Source organism: Schistocerca americana, chromosome 1, assembly GCF_021461395.2.
Source record: "Schistocerca americana isolate TAMUIC-IGC-003095 chromosome 1, iqSchAmer2.1, whole genome shotgun sequence".
Classification (NCBI taxonomy): Eukaryota; Metazoa; Arthropoda; class Insecta; order Orthoptera; family Acrididae; genus Schistocerca; species Schistocerca americana.
In genome coordinates, this window is record NC_060119.1 from 481,523,639 (window position 1) to 481,540,558 (window position 16,920).

The 16,920-nt window shown below is 39.7% G+C and overlaps 1 protein-coding gene across 1 annotated transcript in view; it reads right to left on the reverse strand.

Annotated features, from left to right (window-relative positions):
- The window catches only part of LOC124604286 (ubiquitin-like modifier-activating enzyme 5), a 125,267-nt gene that overhangs the window by 67,181 nt on the left and 41,166 nt on the right, over window positions 1-16,920 (reverse strand). The window contains exons 2-5 of the mRNA XM_047136465.1: window positions 15,153-15,288; window positions 14,877-15,073; window positions 14,377-14,563; window positions 4,318-4,445 (exon numbers count right to left, since the gene is read on the reverse strand). Coding sequence (XP_046992421.1) covers window positions 4,318-4,445; window positions 14,377-14,563; window positions 14,877-15,073; window positions 15,153-15,288 — 648 coding nt within the window. The remainder of the gene's footprint in view (window positions 1-4,317; window positions 4,446-14,376; window positions 14,564-14,876; window positions 15,074-15,152; window positions 15,289-16,920) is intronic.

Consider the following 16,920-nt stretch of genomic DNA (forward strand, 5'->3'; position numbering starts at 1 on the left):
AGGCCATCACCCTGTTTCACTCCATCCTAAAAGTCAAACTGCCGGGTCACTCTGTTATTCACTTTCAGTTTTGCTTTTGTGTCATTCATTGTTAGCACAATTAACCTTCTCAGTTCATCACAGATGCCAAATTCTTTCAGCCCATTATACAACGCTGATCTATTAATACTAGCAAAAACTTATTTAAAGTCAACGAACAGGAAGTGAAGATCTATATCACATTCATGAAATTTTTCAGTTATTTGTCTAACAACAAACTGGTCTAATGTACCTCCGTTTGGTCGAAATCCACACTGGATTCTCCGAGCATTTTTTCGGTGCATTTCTTTATTCTTTTGTTCAGCACTCCAGAGAAAATCTTATATACCATATTCAGTAGGGTTATGCTTCTATAGTTTTCACAATTGAGATTTTCTCCTTTCTTATATATTGGACATATTATTCCAGTCTTCCACTCCTCCGGCATGCTTTCATTTACCCATATGTTCTTTATTAGTTAAAATATTTCATGTCTTAGAGGTTGCATACCTGATTTTATTAGTTCTGACATGATTCCATCTTCACTGGGTGCATGGTTATTTTTTTTAGTTTATTTACCACCATTTCCTTTACCACCATTTCCACTTCCAGCATTGACAGGTTTTGTGCCTCATCCCCTTCAATTTCTCTTGCCTCTGTGTTCTCTTCCTGTTTCTGTGTGCCTCTTGGGGCCTGACCTGAGTTTTTGTTGAGCATATATTCAAAGTATTCTGCCCACCTCTGCATTATTTCTTGTTCATCTCTTGTTATCTTGCCATTTCTGTTTTTGCATGCATTTTGTTTGGGTTGAAATTTTTTTCTCATCTTTCACATGGCATGATAGAATTTCTTAGTTTCATTCTGTTCCTTTAATTCTTCTTTGATTTCAGTCATTCCTTGTCTTTTTCTTGCATATTCTTTGGGTATTGGATCTTAATTCTTTGTACATCTCCTGCCTATATATTGGTTTCACAACTGCATGCTCAAGCCTTTCATGAACTATTTCATGTTTAAGTGATGCATCACAAATACGGCACACTTTTAACAGCTTATTAGATATGTAGTCAACTCTAGCAAAGTTTGTAGTTTCTAGAGATTTAATGATTCTTTCACTTCCCCATATAATGACTATTGTTATATGAATATGATGTACTGTACTATGTAAACTGGCTTTCATGGCTTAATTTATGGAGCCTCATGATCCTGTTTGTTCCGATATTATCAAAAAAGTTTGCCGAGTATATCAGCAACTTTTTTTTTCCTTTTTTTTTGTCCCTAACAAGATGAACCCTCACTTTTTATTTGGATATTTTCTCTACAAGCTGCACTTACCAGTTTCCTTCTGTACGAAATCCCAGATAGTTTTTACTTTACTGTTTGTGTTATCAACTTCTGCCATCGTGGACATGTTTTCCAATGCCTGTATGGTCCTATTAGGGATTCTATTGTCCAGTTTCTAATATCTAATCATATTGGAAGAATTTGATTTCTTGGCTACTGCATAAATCTCCCTTTTGTTCCACAAGAAATTTTGATGACTTTAATCATCCAAGGCATTTACCCTGACTTAAACACGTTTTCTCTAATTACCTTTTTAGAAAATATTTTTTAACACAGATGTGTAAGATAATTAATTAATATATTAAATTTGGAGTTAACATCAACAGAAAGATAGACAGGAGACTACTCCACAAGCTGGAGATGATGATTCAAGTTTTACATAGTGTGGGTGTTTATAATACTCAAATTTTCCCAAATGAAATTTACTTTTCTCTTCTCATTTACTTGGTTTATGGTGAGGAAACGTCCATCATGATCAGAGGGGCGATTTAGAGTACTTTCGACAGTTATATTATTATATCTATCATTATCTATAACCGTGTTAGCTACTAAAGTACCATACTGGAACTGGCTATTACTTTACTTAGAGAGTCTATCATTGAAGTTTTAAGAGCACAGGTGTTCATGGTGTATGAGGTTTGTAATATCTGTTAAGAAGTTCATATTAAGTTACCCGTTGCAATAAATGAAATAGTTTTTCTAGACAAGTGTGATAAGAATGATACACTGCATGTTAGAAAATCATTACAATTTCCAGCTGGTACCCTGCAAATCGAGAACACAACTGTCGCAGTATCTGCTGTTATCTCGATGCCACACACCTCACAGTAGTGGTCAGCACAGTTTTTCCTTTAATCTACAGATCTTCATACTATATTATTTCTAGCAAAAATTGCAACTTCACCAATTCCCTATATTATATCTTCAATAATAAGCAGCTAAACTAAAGTTTTCAGTCTGTAACATGTGAATTCTGTTTGTAGTATTATGATCAGAAACATAGTACATCAAGTTCACTTCCACATTCTTCATCTTTTAGATGTATTACCATTCTGCTTCTGGTACTTGAGGCTCCTTTTGAATACACAATGGAGATCATTTGGCACCCCCACCCCCTGGAGCTCACACCATCTGCTAATGTAATGTGGCCCCTACTAGTGGACTCAACATCAAATAGCAAGGCTTAGTAGTAGAGGCTTATAGGCAGTTGTAAGGTGATTCTTATCAAAACTAATGGATGGCTAATATGACACTCAGATTCCTATCAGTTAAATATTAAGCTGTCCATTAGGGCAAATGGCCACTGTCAAACCATGGCCAAGAGAAAACTAGACAACTCTGTGGCATAACATGCTGCTGAACATAACATGCTTGATTTCAATGGCTTCTTCACTACCTGAGCCATCTGGATCCTCCCCTCCATCACCAGCTTCTCTGAACTGTGCAGATGGTAGTTACCCTTACATTAATCATCCCAACCTCAAATAATGGTAACATACTGTCTACACACCCTCCACCCAACAGTTTCCACCCCCCGCCCCCCAGTCTCTAGCCTATCATCTTTCCACATTCTCATCTCCCACCCTCTTTGTTTGCTGCCGTCTGCCAATGCACCCACCCATCTCTCCCTGCTCCTCTCCTTTTTTGCTCCATTTTCCTCGCCTCCCTGCCCCATAACCTCCTGACACTGCGCCCGCTGGCATTCTAGTTCCTGCACACTTCACCTGACAGCGCTCCTCTCTCTCCCCCCACCTGTACACTGCTATCTGTTTCCCTTCCCCGCCCCCTCCAGATTGCTATTTCCAATCCATGTGATAGTTGCATCCTGGCATGAGCTGCCGGAGTTGGCAGTTGTGTGCATGAGATGTGGTTCCTTGTGTAAATGAACGGGTTGTGTTTCCCTTTTTCTGACAATGGCTGTGGCCGAAAGCTTATGTGTATGTGTCTTTTAATTGTAGCGGTCTGCAACATAAATTGACATCTTTACTATAAGTAGCAATCTATCTTTTCCTATATTCTTGTAAATATTAAGCAAACTATTTACGGCTTGTATCATCACTGCCACAGAATTTAGGCTTTCCACACAGAATGTTGTGATTTAAGCAGCCACATACTCTGACACACCGCAGAAAAATTCAGTTGTTGAAATTTTATCATTTAAATATTTCATTACACGGATGATGAATTGATAGAGGGCATTTTCAGTGGAAAGGGGCCCTTACAGATCAAGAGCTGTTTCTGATGGGAAAACCCTGCAGCAACACTACCTCCATATAGCTCCCAATATGCACTGCCCTGTGAACTGAACATGACCTCTGGTACCATGTATATTAGTTGAACCCGTGGTTACCAAGACAACTTGTCACAATCTGTACAATTACATACTAAAAAAGCTGTGATAAAATAAAACCGGTTCATAATGAAGATAAATAGTGACAAGCGTTAACTGGAGAACCATTCAAAATGTCTACATCAGCACCTCACCATATAGTGGAAATGCTGAGTCATACACAGGCACAACAAAAGACTGCTAGTGTGTGTGTGTGTGTGTGTGTGTGTGTGTGTGTGTGTGTGCTGTCTAATTCAGAAGAAGGCTTTTTGGCTGAAAGCTTACTTGTCAAGCAGTCTTTTTGTTGTGCCTGTCTGCGACTCAACATTCCCTATCTATCCTTTTAATAATATTGTCATTATGCCATCCTGGCTTTTCCATTGTTTGTTCCTCCTCAGATACCATGTATGGCCACTCTTGTCTTTATATTTACTGGTCCTAGAATAAACTAATATTAGTTCATATTGACCTAGCTGTATCCGTTACATTTAAGTTATTTCCAAGTAGTGCTCAGGTCATATAGCAAAAGAGGACACAAAGTTTATAAGTGTCAGGCTTTTCAAAAAGTTTTCACATTACATGCTGCTGCCTAAATTTCTGTACATTAAATTTCAAGAAATTAGACTTACTTGAGAGTGTTTTGCACAAGGAAGCCTGCTACAATACCCATTGTAGTTGGTAAACTTGCAGCACATACTCCCTCGCGTTTCAATGTCTTTTCATCAATGTTGGATGCAACAACAAGAGGTGGTGCACACTGAAAAAGAAGGTTTTATTAAAACTTAATTTTAAAAAATTAAATTTAAATTATGAAACAACAACAGTGAAAGATATTTTTAGGATTTCCAATTGATATGTGAATATTCTTGCTCATATGGTATACATGCAGTAATCTTGGCTGTTTTTTCTTGTCTGAACTCCAATCAAATAGGACAGTTGGCAAAATGTTGTGCATTCTGGTTCCATGACCAAACAGGCTTAAGTTATGATATCATGAAAAATTGAACGATCATATCAAGGTAGAAAATTGTGATCACATAGAAAACCCAACAGGTACACCATTATTTTTAAAATTAATACACTATAGCATAGTACTAGTATACTTGCATATTACTATACAAGTATACTAATACTCCATAAAAAATTGTAGTTCTTATGCTGTGATATTACTTTCCACTGATGATCAGGTACACAGCTCATTAGCACATTGGAAGTAAGAGCACCTTGTCTTTGCCTATCCCTCATGTTACGAAGCAGCAGATAATTTAATTTCCATAATGGTTATAGTTTCTACAAACACAGACCACATTTGTATGTTATCAACCTAAACTGGTGTACCAATGTGTTTTCCATCAGTCCTCAGGGTGTTAAAGGTAAAATTACTGGCCTGACGCACATCATTTTACTAATAGTGACATGAGGACAGAAAACCATGGATTGTGTCATATCTGACACTACAGAGACAGATGTAGAGATGGAGTGTATCCACAAGATAGTCTCAGAGATGGACTTGTATATTCAGTATGAGTATTCACAGCCCTAATATGGGTTGTTTTTGCAGCAAGCCTTGCAAACATAGGAATGGATCATGTGGACCAATCAATGTGCGCCTATCCAGTATAAATTTGCTGACCCTGCAAAACTCCAGGAAAGACCCATGTTTACTGGCATGTGCTTCAAAGCTACACTAACTGAAAAAGACTACGACTAAGATGATTGCTACAGACTTTGACTTGATCTGGTTCCCAGAAAATAATTGTGGAAAAATGATGACACAATGAAATTTTTTGGACAAGTCTCAGTATAAGGGATGGGCATAAAATGGAAACTGGATCCTTCTATCGCCCACCAGACTCATCTCCTGATGTAATCAAAAACTTTAGAGAAAACCTCAGTTCACTTGTACATAAGTTCCACAATCGTACAGTAATCAGTGGTGGAGACTTAAATTATCCAAAAATTAATTGGGAAAATTACAGTTTTGTTAGTGGTGGGCATGATAAGACATCTTATGAAACATTAGTAAATGCCTTCTCTGAAAACTACCTAGAACAGATAAGAACCCCACTCATGATGAAAATATGTTGCACCTAATGGCAGCAAATAGATCTGACCTCTTTGAGAATGTCCACATTGAAACTGGTATCAGTGAACGTTACATGGTTGCAATAAAACAGATTACCAAAGTACAAAGGACAACTAAAACAAGCAGAAAGGTATTTATGTTCAGTTAGTTGGATAAAGGACCAGTAGTGTCATACCTCAATGAGGAACTTGAAACTTTCAGAACAGAGCAGGAGCATGTAGAGGAACTATGGCTTAGGATTAAAAAAATAGTTGACCATGCACTGGATAGATTTGTACCCAGTAGAACAGTTCCTAATGGGAGGGAACCTCCATGGTATACAGTCACTGTAAGGAAACTGCATGACTGGTGTAAAACGAAGTGTAGGGCTGTAGATAGAGAGATGCTGAATGAAATACGTTCGGCTGCCAAGAGAGCAATGTGTGATGCCTTCAATGACTACTGTAGCAGAATGTTGTCAAATGATATTTCACAAAATCCAAAGAAATTCTGGTCATATGTAAAGGCTGTTATTGGCACCAAATTTAGTGTCCAGTCCCTTATGAATGAGACAGGAACTGAAATCGAAGATAGTAAAGCAAAAGCTGAAATGCCCCAGGAGAATTGCCCCAATTTAATCCTCATACCACTGAAAAGATTAATGAAATAAGTATTAGCATAAGTGGTGTTGAGAAGCAGTTGAAATTGTTAAAACTGAGCAAAGCTTCGGGGCCCAATGGAATCCAAATGGCTCTGAGCACTATGGGACTTAACTGCTGATGTCATCAGTCCCCTAGAACTTAGAACTACTTAAACCTAGTTAACCTAAGGACATCACAGACATCCATGCCCGAGGCAGGATTCGAACCTGCGACCATAGCGGTCGCGCGGTTCCAGACTGTAACGCCTAGAACCGCTCGGCCACAGCGGCCGGCCCAAATGGAATCCCTATCACATTTTATTCTGAATCTGTGGCTCAGTTAGCACAACTAACTATAATCTGTCACAGATCCCTCAAACAACAAACCATATCTTGTTGTTGGAAACATGCAAAGGTCACACCCGTCTACAAGAAGGGTAGTAGAGTTGATCCACAAAACTACCATCCAATATCCTTGATATCGATTTGTTGTAAAGTCTTAGAATACATCCTGAGCTCAAACTTAATGAGGTATTTTGAATAGAATGACCTCAATGCCAACCAGCATGGATTTTGAAAACGTTGATCATGTGAAACCCAGATCCCACTTTTCTCACATGAGATACTGAAAAAATTGGATAAAAGCAGTCAGGCAGATAAAGCATTTCTTGATTTCTGAAAAGCATTTGTCTTATGCTTACTGTCAAAAGTACAATCACGTGGGGTTTTGTAGTGGCACATGTTGCTGTAAAGCATAGCAACATGTCTTACTTTCCTTTTACTAGACCAATGAAAGATGTGCATGTGAAAAATGTGGCTTTAACTAGTAGAAATGTAAAGAGCATCTTCTTTACCCAGGTTTGTTGGAATTTATGTGCAGATATGAGAAAGAAAAATGCGGGCACGGCACTGAAAGCATTGACGGATGTGTAATTTGTACTGAGCAGTAAGGGATCACTTGCACTTTGGAATCATGCTTTGTGGATGCTTTGGACTCCAAAGAAGAAAGGGGCACGATGAGAATGGTCAACTGCTAAAGAAAAATGAATGTTGTGATAATTTCAATGCTATGCTATCTTGACTTAAGTAAAAACTTACGGTTTTGGTCAAGCAGTGAAGCATTATGTATGAACATGTTATCTGAAAAGCTTTGTTAATTTGTGGTGTGTGTACTGTAAGACCTTCGGTACACACACCATCAGATTATTTGACTTGTCGCTCTAATGAAGCAGGCGAGTGTCAGCAATATGTCTCGTGGTCTTATTGTGGCGTGTTTACCTTCTGCCGTTAGGTCAGACGATAGAAATGCCACTTGCACGCTTAGAGTAGCAGACTGACGGTGACCAACTTTAAACAGAACTTGATTAATTTTCAAACACATTTATTAAAATAGTAACAAGCATAAAAATAACTTAACTTGGTTCTGGATGTTATTTACAATTGACAATCTGAAGTTCCTTTGTCTTCATGTCTACATACAGGAATATGGTAATCTTATTAGGAGCAGACTAAAACTTGACTATAGACTGGTGCAGACAAATGCAGACTGATGCAGACTGACTAATCGGAGGTCTGTACACTCGTTATAATACCTCGCGTGTTCAGGTATCCTGCGCGAGTGTGATCAGCGAGGAGAAAAGGTTCTACGTTAGCAGAAATCTCATTGGCTGCATTACATATTAATACACGGATCGGCGGAAGCAGAATTTGGTCCGTCTCTACGACAGCGCCATCTCGTAGAGCGGAGACGGACGAGCGCTGCGCCTGCGCTGTTGTGCTTAGCGGGGCGCGCTCTAGTGGGAAAGTTGTGTATGCGCTGACTACATGGAACTATGTACACAACATAATTATTAGTTGTTGCAAGCTGAAAACTTATTTGATTATGGAAGAATTATGGAAACTGTTTTTTGTGATTTTGAACCGTATTGTTTAAATGTAGATGCTCTTTTATAGCCCTCACCCATCTGCAATTGAAAAACAAATCAGCGGTAAGATACACGGCACTGCATAGCAAGACCACAGCATCAAGAGAAAACAAGACAGTGACTGGGAAATTCAGAAAAGAAGGTAACTGTTATTACAGGAAACGAGTTGAGACTTGGCATATCGTAATATATCGACCACTTAAAATCAACACACAACACGAAAAACACTTCAGTATCAAGTGAAATTTGTGACTGGATTTAGGACTTCTTGGTAGGGAGGATGCAACATGTTATCTTCGATGGAGAGTCACCATCAGAAGTAGAAGTAACTTCAGGTGTGCTCCCGGGGAAGTGTGTTGGGACCCTTGCTGTTCATGATGTATATCAATGACCTGGAAGACAATAATAATAGTAAGCTCAGACTTTTTCCAGATGATGCAGTTATATATGATGAAGTACTGTCTGAAATAAGCTACATAAATATTCAGTCAGATCTTCATAAGATTTCAAAATGGTGTAAAGACTGATGACTTGCTTTAAATGTTCAGAAATGTAAAATTTTGCACTTCACAAAATCAAAAAATGTAGTATCTTATGACTATAATATCAGTGAGTCAGTGTTGGAATTGGCCAACTCATATAAATACCTCCGTGTAACACATTGTAGGGATATGAAACGGAATGATCACATAGGCTCAGTTGTGGGTAAAGCAAGTGGTAGACTTCGGTATTTTGGTAGACTACTGTGGAAGTGCAGTCAGTTTACAAAGGTGATTGCATACAAATCACTCCTGCGATCGGTTCTGGACTCATATGTTTTGGCAGGGACCCAGTCGCATCGGGTGATTTGTCGAGCGACGCAGATTGTCGTGGCGACGTCGGTGTCCTGGCTGGGGTTGCCCAGTCATCCACGTGCAAGCACAACTGGTTGCAATGATGTGCAGAGGCCCTCCCCTACAAAGACATCACAGAGATGGTGGCCACACCATTGGGAGATGATGGCAGAAATCCATTTTGGGTGACGACCAAACCTGCCTGCCCAGACAGGCATCCTGGGCTGGAAATGGGATGACGACTGCATAGGTTGGCACCCCTAGTTGGGCCACAGGAGTGTCCGGGGTTGACAACTATGGTGCAGTTTGGTGCGGCTGAACCAACAGGAAGACAGAAATTGATCCAAGGCAATGTAGCACAGAGACTGAGTCACATACTTTTTCTTTTGTGTTTTGAATGTTGTAACTAACCTTTCTGCCTCACTGTTGGACTGCAAGTGGAAGGGCAGGGCTAAAATTTGGCAAATCCTTTGGGTGTCGCAGGAGGCAACAGACTCCTGTGACACAATCTGAGGGCCACCATTATCAGAGACCAACGTTGTCGGAAGTCCTTCAATGGAAAAAATTTTCGACATGGTTGCCACGGTGGCAGAGACTGAAGTTGTCAGGTAAGGAGCAACATATGGGAACAGAGAGAATGAATCAATTATTGTTAGCAAGGATGCATTACGGAATGGGCCAGTGAAATCGACGTGGAGACGGTCCCAGGCCTGCGAAGGTTGTGGCCATGGAGACAATACTAACCAACAGGGAGCTTAGCAAAAAGTTCATCAGGGCATGGCAAGGGATACGTGTCAATGATACAGAGCATTGACAGAAACTTTCAAATCACTGCAAAGGCATAACTGTCCTAATGGCTTCTTGACAATGACTAAGATGATAGCCCATTAGCTGGATACAATTGGTTGGACAACCCTGGAGGCCATGAGGCAGTTGAGCTCTGCCTTGACCCAATCACAGAGCACCAGTGGCACTGGGCGAGACCGAAATAAATGGGTCTGGCTGAAGATTTCATGGTGATGTGGGCTTTGAAATTATTGGTACAACCGAAACCTGCAGAAAACAAGGCAGAAAATTCTGAGTATAAAGAGTCAAGTTGTGTACATGGCACTTGATCAGAGACGAGATTAACTTCACTGGAAATAGTAAACCCCAAAAGGTTAAAGGGTTCCAACCCAAACAAATTTTTTGTGTGTGCATTGTTCACCACCAGACAATTCTGTTAATGAACCATTGATTTATATGTAACTGGGATCAAGAAACTACCTAATATCCGAATGCTTTGTTTATTGCAGGTGACTAATGTATATGACACTGGCACTAAAGGGGGAGAACTCGAGTCCATATACGTTTGCAAGTTGAGTAACGGCATGACAGCACAGTGTTGACTTGTACATGCAAAATCTTTTGACAGACCTTCACATCAATGAAAAGCTTACTGGGTGCAATGAAGATTGACGATACAGAATTGACATCCATGTCAGCGTCTGCAACAGGCTGTCAGAATTTTGCGTTACAAACAGGACCAATGTGGCCCATTTTGTTGCACTGGCAACCAAGTGCCCACCGCTTAGTACAATCTGGCCTACAATTAGTGAAAAAACACAATGAACAAGAGGGAAGCATGGAGCACTTGAGTTGTTCATTACTGGGCTTGCTGTGCTGCTGCTGTGGCCGTGGCTGCCGCAGTAAGTTGGGCCAGCCGCCGTGATCATTTTCTCACTCGCGGACTACTGCCACAATATCATCCCCTGTGAATTGTCTGACAAATGGTGGGGGGAAGCGGGCTGAACTTCTGCAACCTCACACCACGATTTGATTTGATTCTGCAGTCCTTGAAACTTCAAACAATTGTGCAGTAGTCAGAACATCGGAGAGGGAGAGTTTTCATACTGAAGGGCCCGCTCACGGACCTCACTATCAGGGGCCAACCGAATAATTGCATCCAAACCATTTCGCCGGCATATGACTCCTTACATACATCAGTGACAAAGAGATAATGACAGCTTAAACCTTGAAGCTCGGCAGCCCAAGTCCAACAGAAATGTTCTGGTTTCTTGCAAGACCAACAGAACTCAACTCAAGAGGCAATGAAGTGCATCTGATTACAGTAGTAATTTGAAAGTAGGTCCCACTTGTTATTAAAAGAGAGTGAAGACGGATCCTCCAGGGTGACCAGTTGGGGAAGGAGCCGATACATGCGTGGTGACAACCAAGATAAAACGGAAACATGGCATAACACAGGATCAGTCAATCCAAAAGCATGAAAATGCTGCTGCAACCATTTTTCATAAGCTTTCCATTCTTCGACAGGCTCATCTGAAGCCAGAATGATGGAGGCTAAAAGAGTGGGGTACTGACAGGGGACCCGGACTGGCCAAAAGAGAGGGAAGCATTTGTAATACCTGGGTTTGATTGTGTTGCACTGTGGTGAATTCCTCTTGCTGTTAAGTGAGATGTTGCAACGCTACAGTAAGAACCTCTTGTTGATCAACCATCTGGCATAAAAACTCATCAGTAGCACCATCAGACATCGTAGATGCAACCGAGGACCAACCACAGACTAAAAACTGCATGCAGAACAATCTCACACTCATCGTCACTTGCGTTGTAGCTTGGACACACAACACAACCAAGAATGTTAGTACAACTTTTAGACTGTGGCATGTACACCAATGGCCATAACATACACTGAACACAATAAGGCAAATGTATGCAAGCAGTAATGACATGATAACTGAGCATGAGCATAGCACAGCAGGGTTTAAATTGGCGCTGACCCATGGCGGGCTCTATTGCTCTTTTGTGGCACACTGTTGTGGCTGACAACACACTGCTAATGCACATGGCTTTCAAGTGTGTGTGTACATTACTTCACTATCTCCTCCCAAAATGTGGAAAGGAAAGAGTTTTCAGCAGAAGAGACTTGCGCTTCACTGTATTGAAGATTAAGTAGTGCTCATAACTCATAAGGTAGGTATTTTAGAGCCCATGTTTACTACACTCTTTTGCTTTGAATGATTGTCGCTGTCGTATTCATGAATACTGACAATTCTTCCTGTGACACTCCTGTATTATGACCGCTTCAATGTCCTCATCTGAGGCCTGAGCGGTGAAGTGCAAAGCAATGATGTCACTTCATTTCTGCCCTTTTCCACCATACATTCATTTGCCTGATGCAAGAACATGGATGTTGAACGAATACATCAAAAACTGCTGCTTAAAGTAAATGTAACTGACTGCTGTATGTGGCAGGGACACGTTTTTTTTTTTTTTTTTTTTTTTTTTTTTTTTTTTTTTGCAAAATCTATGCAGGTTACTACCTTCTCTTTGAGTTCCTTGCCTCCAGTTTCCTGTGGGAAGGGGAAGGGGGAGGGGTGGTAGATTGCATAAGAATTCCATTTGCTCTGTCTTCTCATGGCCAGATGAGTCATCACTGAGTTGTCTGCTTCTTTACCCTGGAAAATTGACTGATCTTGTTTTTCCCCTTACAGCACAACTTAAAAGGCTAATATCTTTGCAACTGCTTGTTTTTCCCCAGTTTTATCTTCTCAGCAGATGTATGATCAATCTGAATCGAGCTGCAGCGATAAAATGATTTTGAAAGAAAAGTCACTTACCTGGTTTTTTGCACCTGACTATTCACGTCTATTATTTAAATAAATTATCAGAAGTACTTTGAAGGAAGAAAAGAGCATCACAAGAATGAGACACCAGAAAAAGAACTGCACTACCAAAGAACAAGAGCGAAAACAATGTAAAAATTCTGTTTTATTCATTCTACTTCCCCATTCCACATAATTCTTTTTAAGAAACACAAGTAAAATCATAAAAGAAATCAGAAATACTTTATGGTTTCAGGTATTAATATCTCTTGATGACTTTATGCCTACAAACAACCAGAACCAGTGGTTGTTTACTGATAATACAAGTCTGCAGATAACAGCAAAATGTATATAGCACCAGGTAACTCATGAAACAAGGTATAACAGAATCAAATTGTCTCATTTCCCTTCAAAGCATGAAGTATAACTGTAACCTTCTTGTAAAAATTTTTGGTAATTCCTTTGAAGTGATTTCACAACACTATCAAAAACCTACCTTAGGATTTCTGGGTGAGGATTTGAATACTGCTCCTTCCAAATGTGAGGTCAATGCCTTAAATAGTGCCATTTCATTCAGTGCCTTGAAAATAAGGTTAAGAGGTCAGTAGGATATCATCAGGCAGGTGTAATTAACTGTGAGGCTCCACCGGTGTGTACGAGTGCTGTTGGTGAGTAAGTGCCAAAAGACTGTACAAAATATATGACAAAGGAAAACGTGTTACGTAATTCGCTGAAGACAAATAGATCACCTCAAGAAAAGTTGAAATCTTGAAAAGTAAGCCAAGTCAAAACAAAGTTTGTGGACTACTGCTAGGTTACTAAAAGTTAGCATCAAGGAAGCAGAGAAAGCAAGATCCTTCCAGTACACAGATGATGAAAAGGAGTCGTGACATGCAGTGGGTGCAGGTTCTGTTTTCTTCACACAACACTACTATAATACCTTTGCATTTTTCTTTGCACTGAACATTTATATTCACACTGTGGACAGCAGGTATTTTTTCCTGAGACGGTATAATAGGCCATGCTTGTAATGGACCATGAAGTGTTTTATCACTCATTCTAGGACACACAGCAAAATGAAGTATGGCAACAACAATGGCTACTACAGTGTTATTGCATCCGCTACTTTTCTTATCAATATACGACTAGCAGTTGCTAGACACCAAATACTAACAAGCTGAAGTCTTCCAACTCCTAACAAGTCAGAACTATGCAGCTGAGTGCTAAGGAAAACATTTGCAGACTGTTAAATAAAACTAAAACAGAACTTGCTAAAGTAGATATGCTTGATAAATGAACTATATACTGATTGGGATTAACGTGACAAAGACATGCTAAGAGACTTCAGTACAGGGGAAAATTAGAATAAATGTATGTTTGTAAAGCAGTACAGAAAAGATGCAGAGAAACCTGCTGATAGATATGATGATAACGTACTGAGAAATACATGGTGATCACTTTTGTGTGTTGCAGAAGACAGTTTCCTACCAGACTGATGAACCCAGGGAGGAATATTAGACAAGTGGAGTGGCAGCAGTGCAACTGTGGATATCATAAGAATTTCCAATTAAGACATATTAAATTCTTTAGAGAACTAGAGAGAAAATAAATTCCACTTACAGCAAAACATGCTGAACGGCCTGGTTCTACTAGCTGAATATGGCCTGACACAGCATTCTCTGATACTCCAGATTCAAACCATGTCTGGTTCAGTTCATTGCATGCAGTATTTATTGCCATGCGAGCTTCAAAATTATCCACACAACTAAGTACCAGGTCCACTGGTCCTCCAGACAAACCTCCGTGGCTGCAGAGAGAATTTTTGAATTACTAGTTTATTATCAACACAAATTTGTCTTAGTTTCTTTCAACAGGTAAATTTTCTACATGGAAAACACAATAATATGAACATGTGAGTGCAATTTAGTTGTCTTTTTAAGTGTAACATACAACCATTATCTATTTGGCATAAAACAACTTTGATATGCAACACTAATTGTGATCAAACATCATCATATTAACATTACCTTATTCTCTCCATAAAGTCTTGAAAGTTATCCACAGTAGTAACATTGTAGTCATAAGTTTATTGTGATAAATCATCATCATATTAACATTACCTTATTCTCTCCATAAAATCTTGAAAGTTATCCACAGTAGTAACATTGTAGTTATAAGTTTCCATAACAACATCTGGGTTTATGAATGATAATGTCTTGGCAGCTGCATCAACTTTTGACAGACCAGCATGGTGAGGTTGAAAGAATAATCTGTTCATATTTGCCATCTCCACTTTGTCATAATCAAATAGCAGTAACTACACATAAGAAAACATCCATAAGTAATGACTAAAACGTATTATAAGACGTAAAAAGAAACACAATAATGTATATAACCTTGCCAATTCCACACCGTGTAAGCATTTCAGCTGTGACACTTCCAACACCGCCAATTCCAACCACAGCTACCGTAAAATCACGAATCTTCTCATAATTCTTTACAATACCCATGCGTTTAAGAGCCATTAATCGACTGGGGAAAAAGAAATGAACACTGTAAATACACAGCTGAGAGCTCCATTATTATTTGTAAGTTGTACCCACATGTGAAACCCCCCTCTCTCTCTCTCACACACACACACACACACACACACACACACACACACACACACACACACAAAAAACCTCCTTCCTTCATATAACAACAGTAAACATTCACAAACAGTAATAGCAATGAACAGTGCTTTCTTCCCTGTATTTACACTAGTACATACAATTATGAAATATCTTATTCTATGCATTAAACAGTAGCTGCTATCTATAAAAATTAAATGTCGATTATTGTAAATATTAAAGCTTGGCCTACTGGTAAGTTCAAAGAAATGTGGATCATAGACGTGTGCATATGCAGATTTTTATACGTAATGATGCATAACAGTAGGAGTTTTAGATTCAAGGCATTGTTCTGAATGTACCTACAAAAGGATATCACACTTATTTAGATACTTGGTTGGTTAGTTTCTTGATTCACCAGTACATATAACAAATACATGTACTGATGAAAAACATGTCAATTCCCCACACTTTTATAGAACAACTTACCAATAATTTAAATGGGGCTGGTTATAGATGAGGTACTTGTAGGTAAATTTGCAAAAGAATGAATAACAAAAGACATAAGTACAGACTATTTTGTACTCTGGCTAATCCCAGTAATGTTCTGTGATGAAATTCTTATACCTATGTTTTAAAATCAGTTTATTATATATATTCCTAGGTAAATAATTTGGGAGTAAGAGAGACCATTCACCAAAAAGGAGAAGAGTTGAACTGTCAACTGTCGAAAGGCACACACAAAAGAGAAAGAAAACATGTTAGGTTTTGAAATAAAACATTCAATGATCTACAGTACAAACATACACACACACACACACACACACACACACACACACTTTTGTGCATCTATACTGCACCAGCTGGACACACAAAGCCAGGATTGCATTTTGACAAGTGAAATGGGGTGGGGCGGGTAGAGGGAAACAGAGGTCGTAGGCAGGAAGAGGGGGTTGCAGAAGGATAGGTAGTGGCTCTGAGGTAGGCAGCATGTTTGCTTGCTAGGAATGAGGGAGGGAGGTGTGGCAAGTACACAGGCTAGGCATAGGATACATGGGTACTACAATCGGTGAGGTGTGGCACACAATGACATAGACGTGGAGGTGTGGATTGGGTGACAGGAAAAAGGAAGGGGAAACTGTTGGGTAGATTGTGTGAGGAAAATTTTTTAGTGGAGATTGAGGCCAAGAAGGCTACGGAACTGAAGGAAGTGTTGCAAGGATGAAGTCCATCTGCGTAGTTCAGAAAATCTGGTGCTGGAGAGAAAGATGCAGATGGCACAGGTTGCAAAGCAGGCATTGAACTTGAGCCTGTTGTGCTTGCTGCTTGTAGTGGCACTGGCTGGTCAACTTTGTTCTTGAGCAGTCTCATGGTGGCCATTCATTCTGGTGATAGCTGGTTGGTTGTCATGCTGATATAAAGAGCTGTGCATTGATTGCAGAATAGTTGCCGCTTTAACAGGTGGCCCTAGCTCTGGTGGGCCAGGATAGGTCTGTGGCAGGACTGGAGTAGGAAGTGCTTGATGGGTGTACTGAGCAGGTTTTGCTCTTGG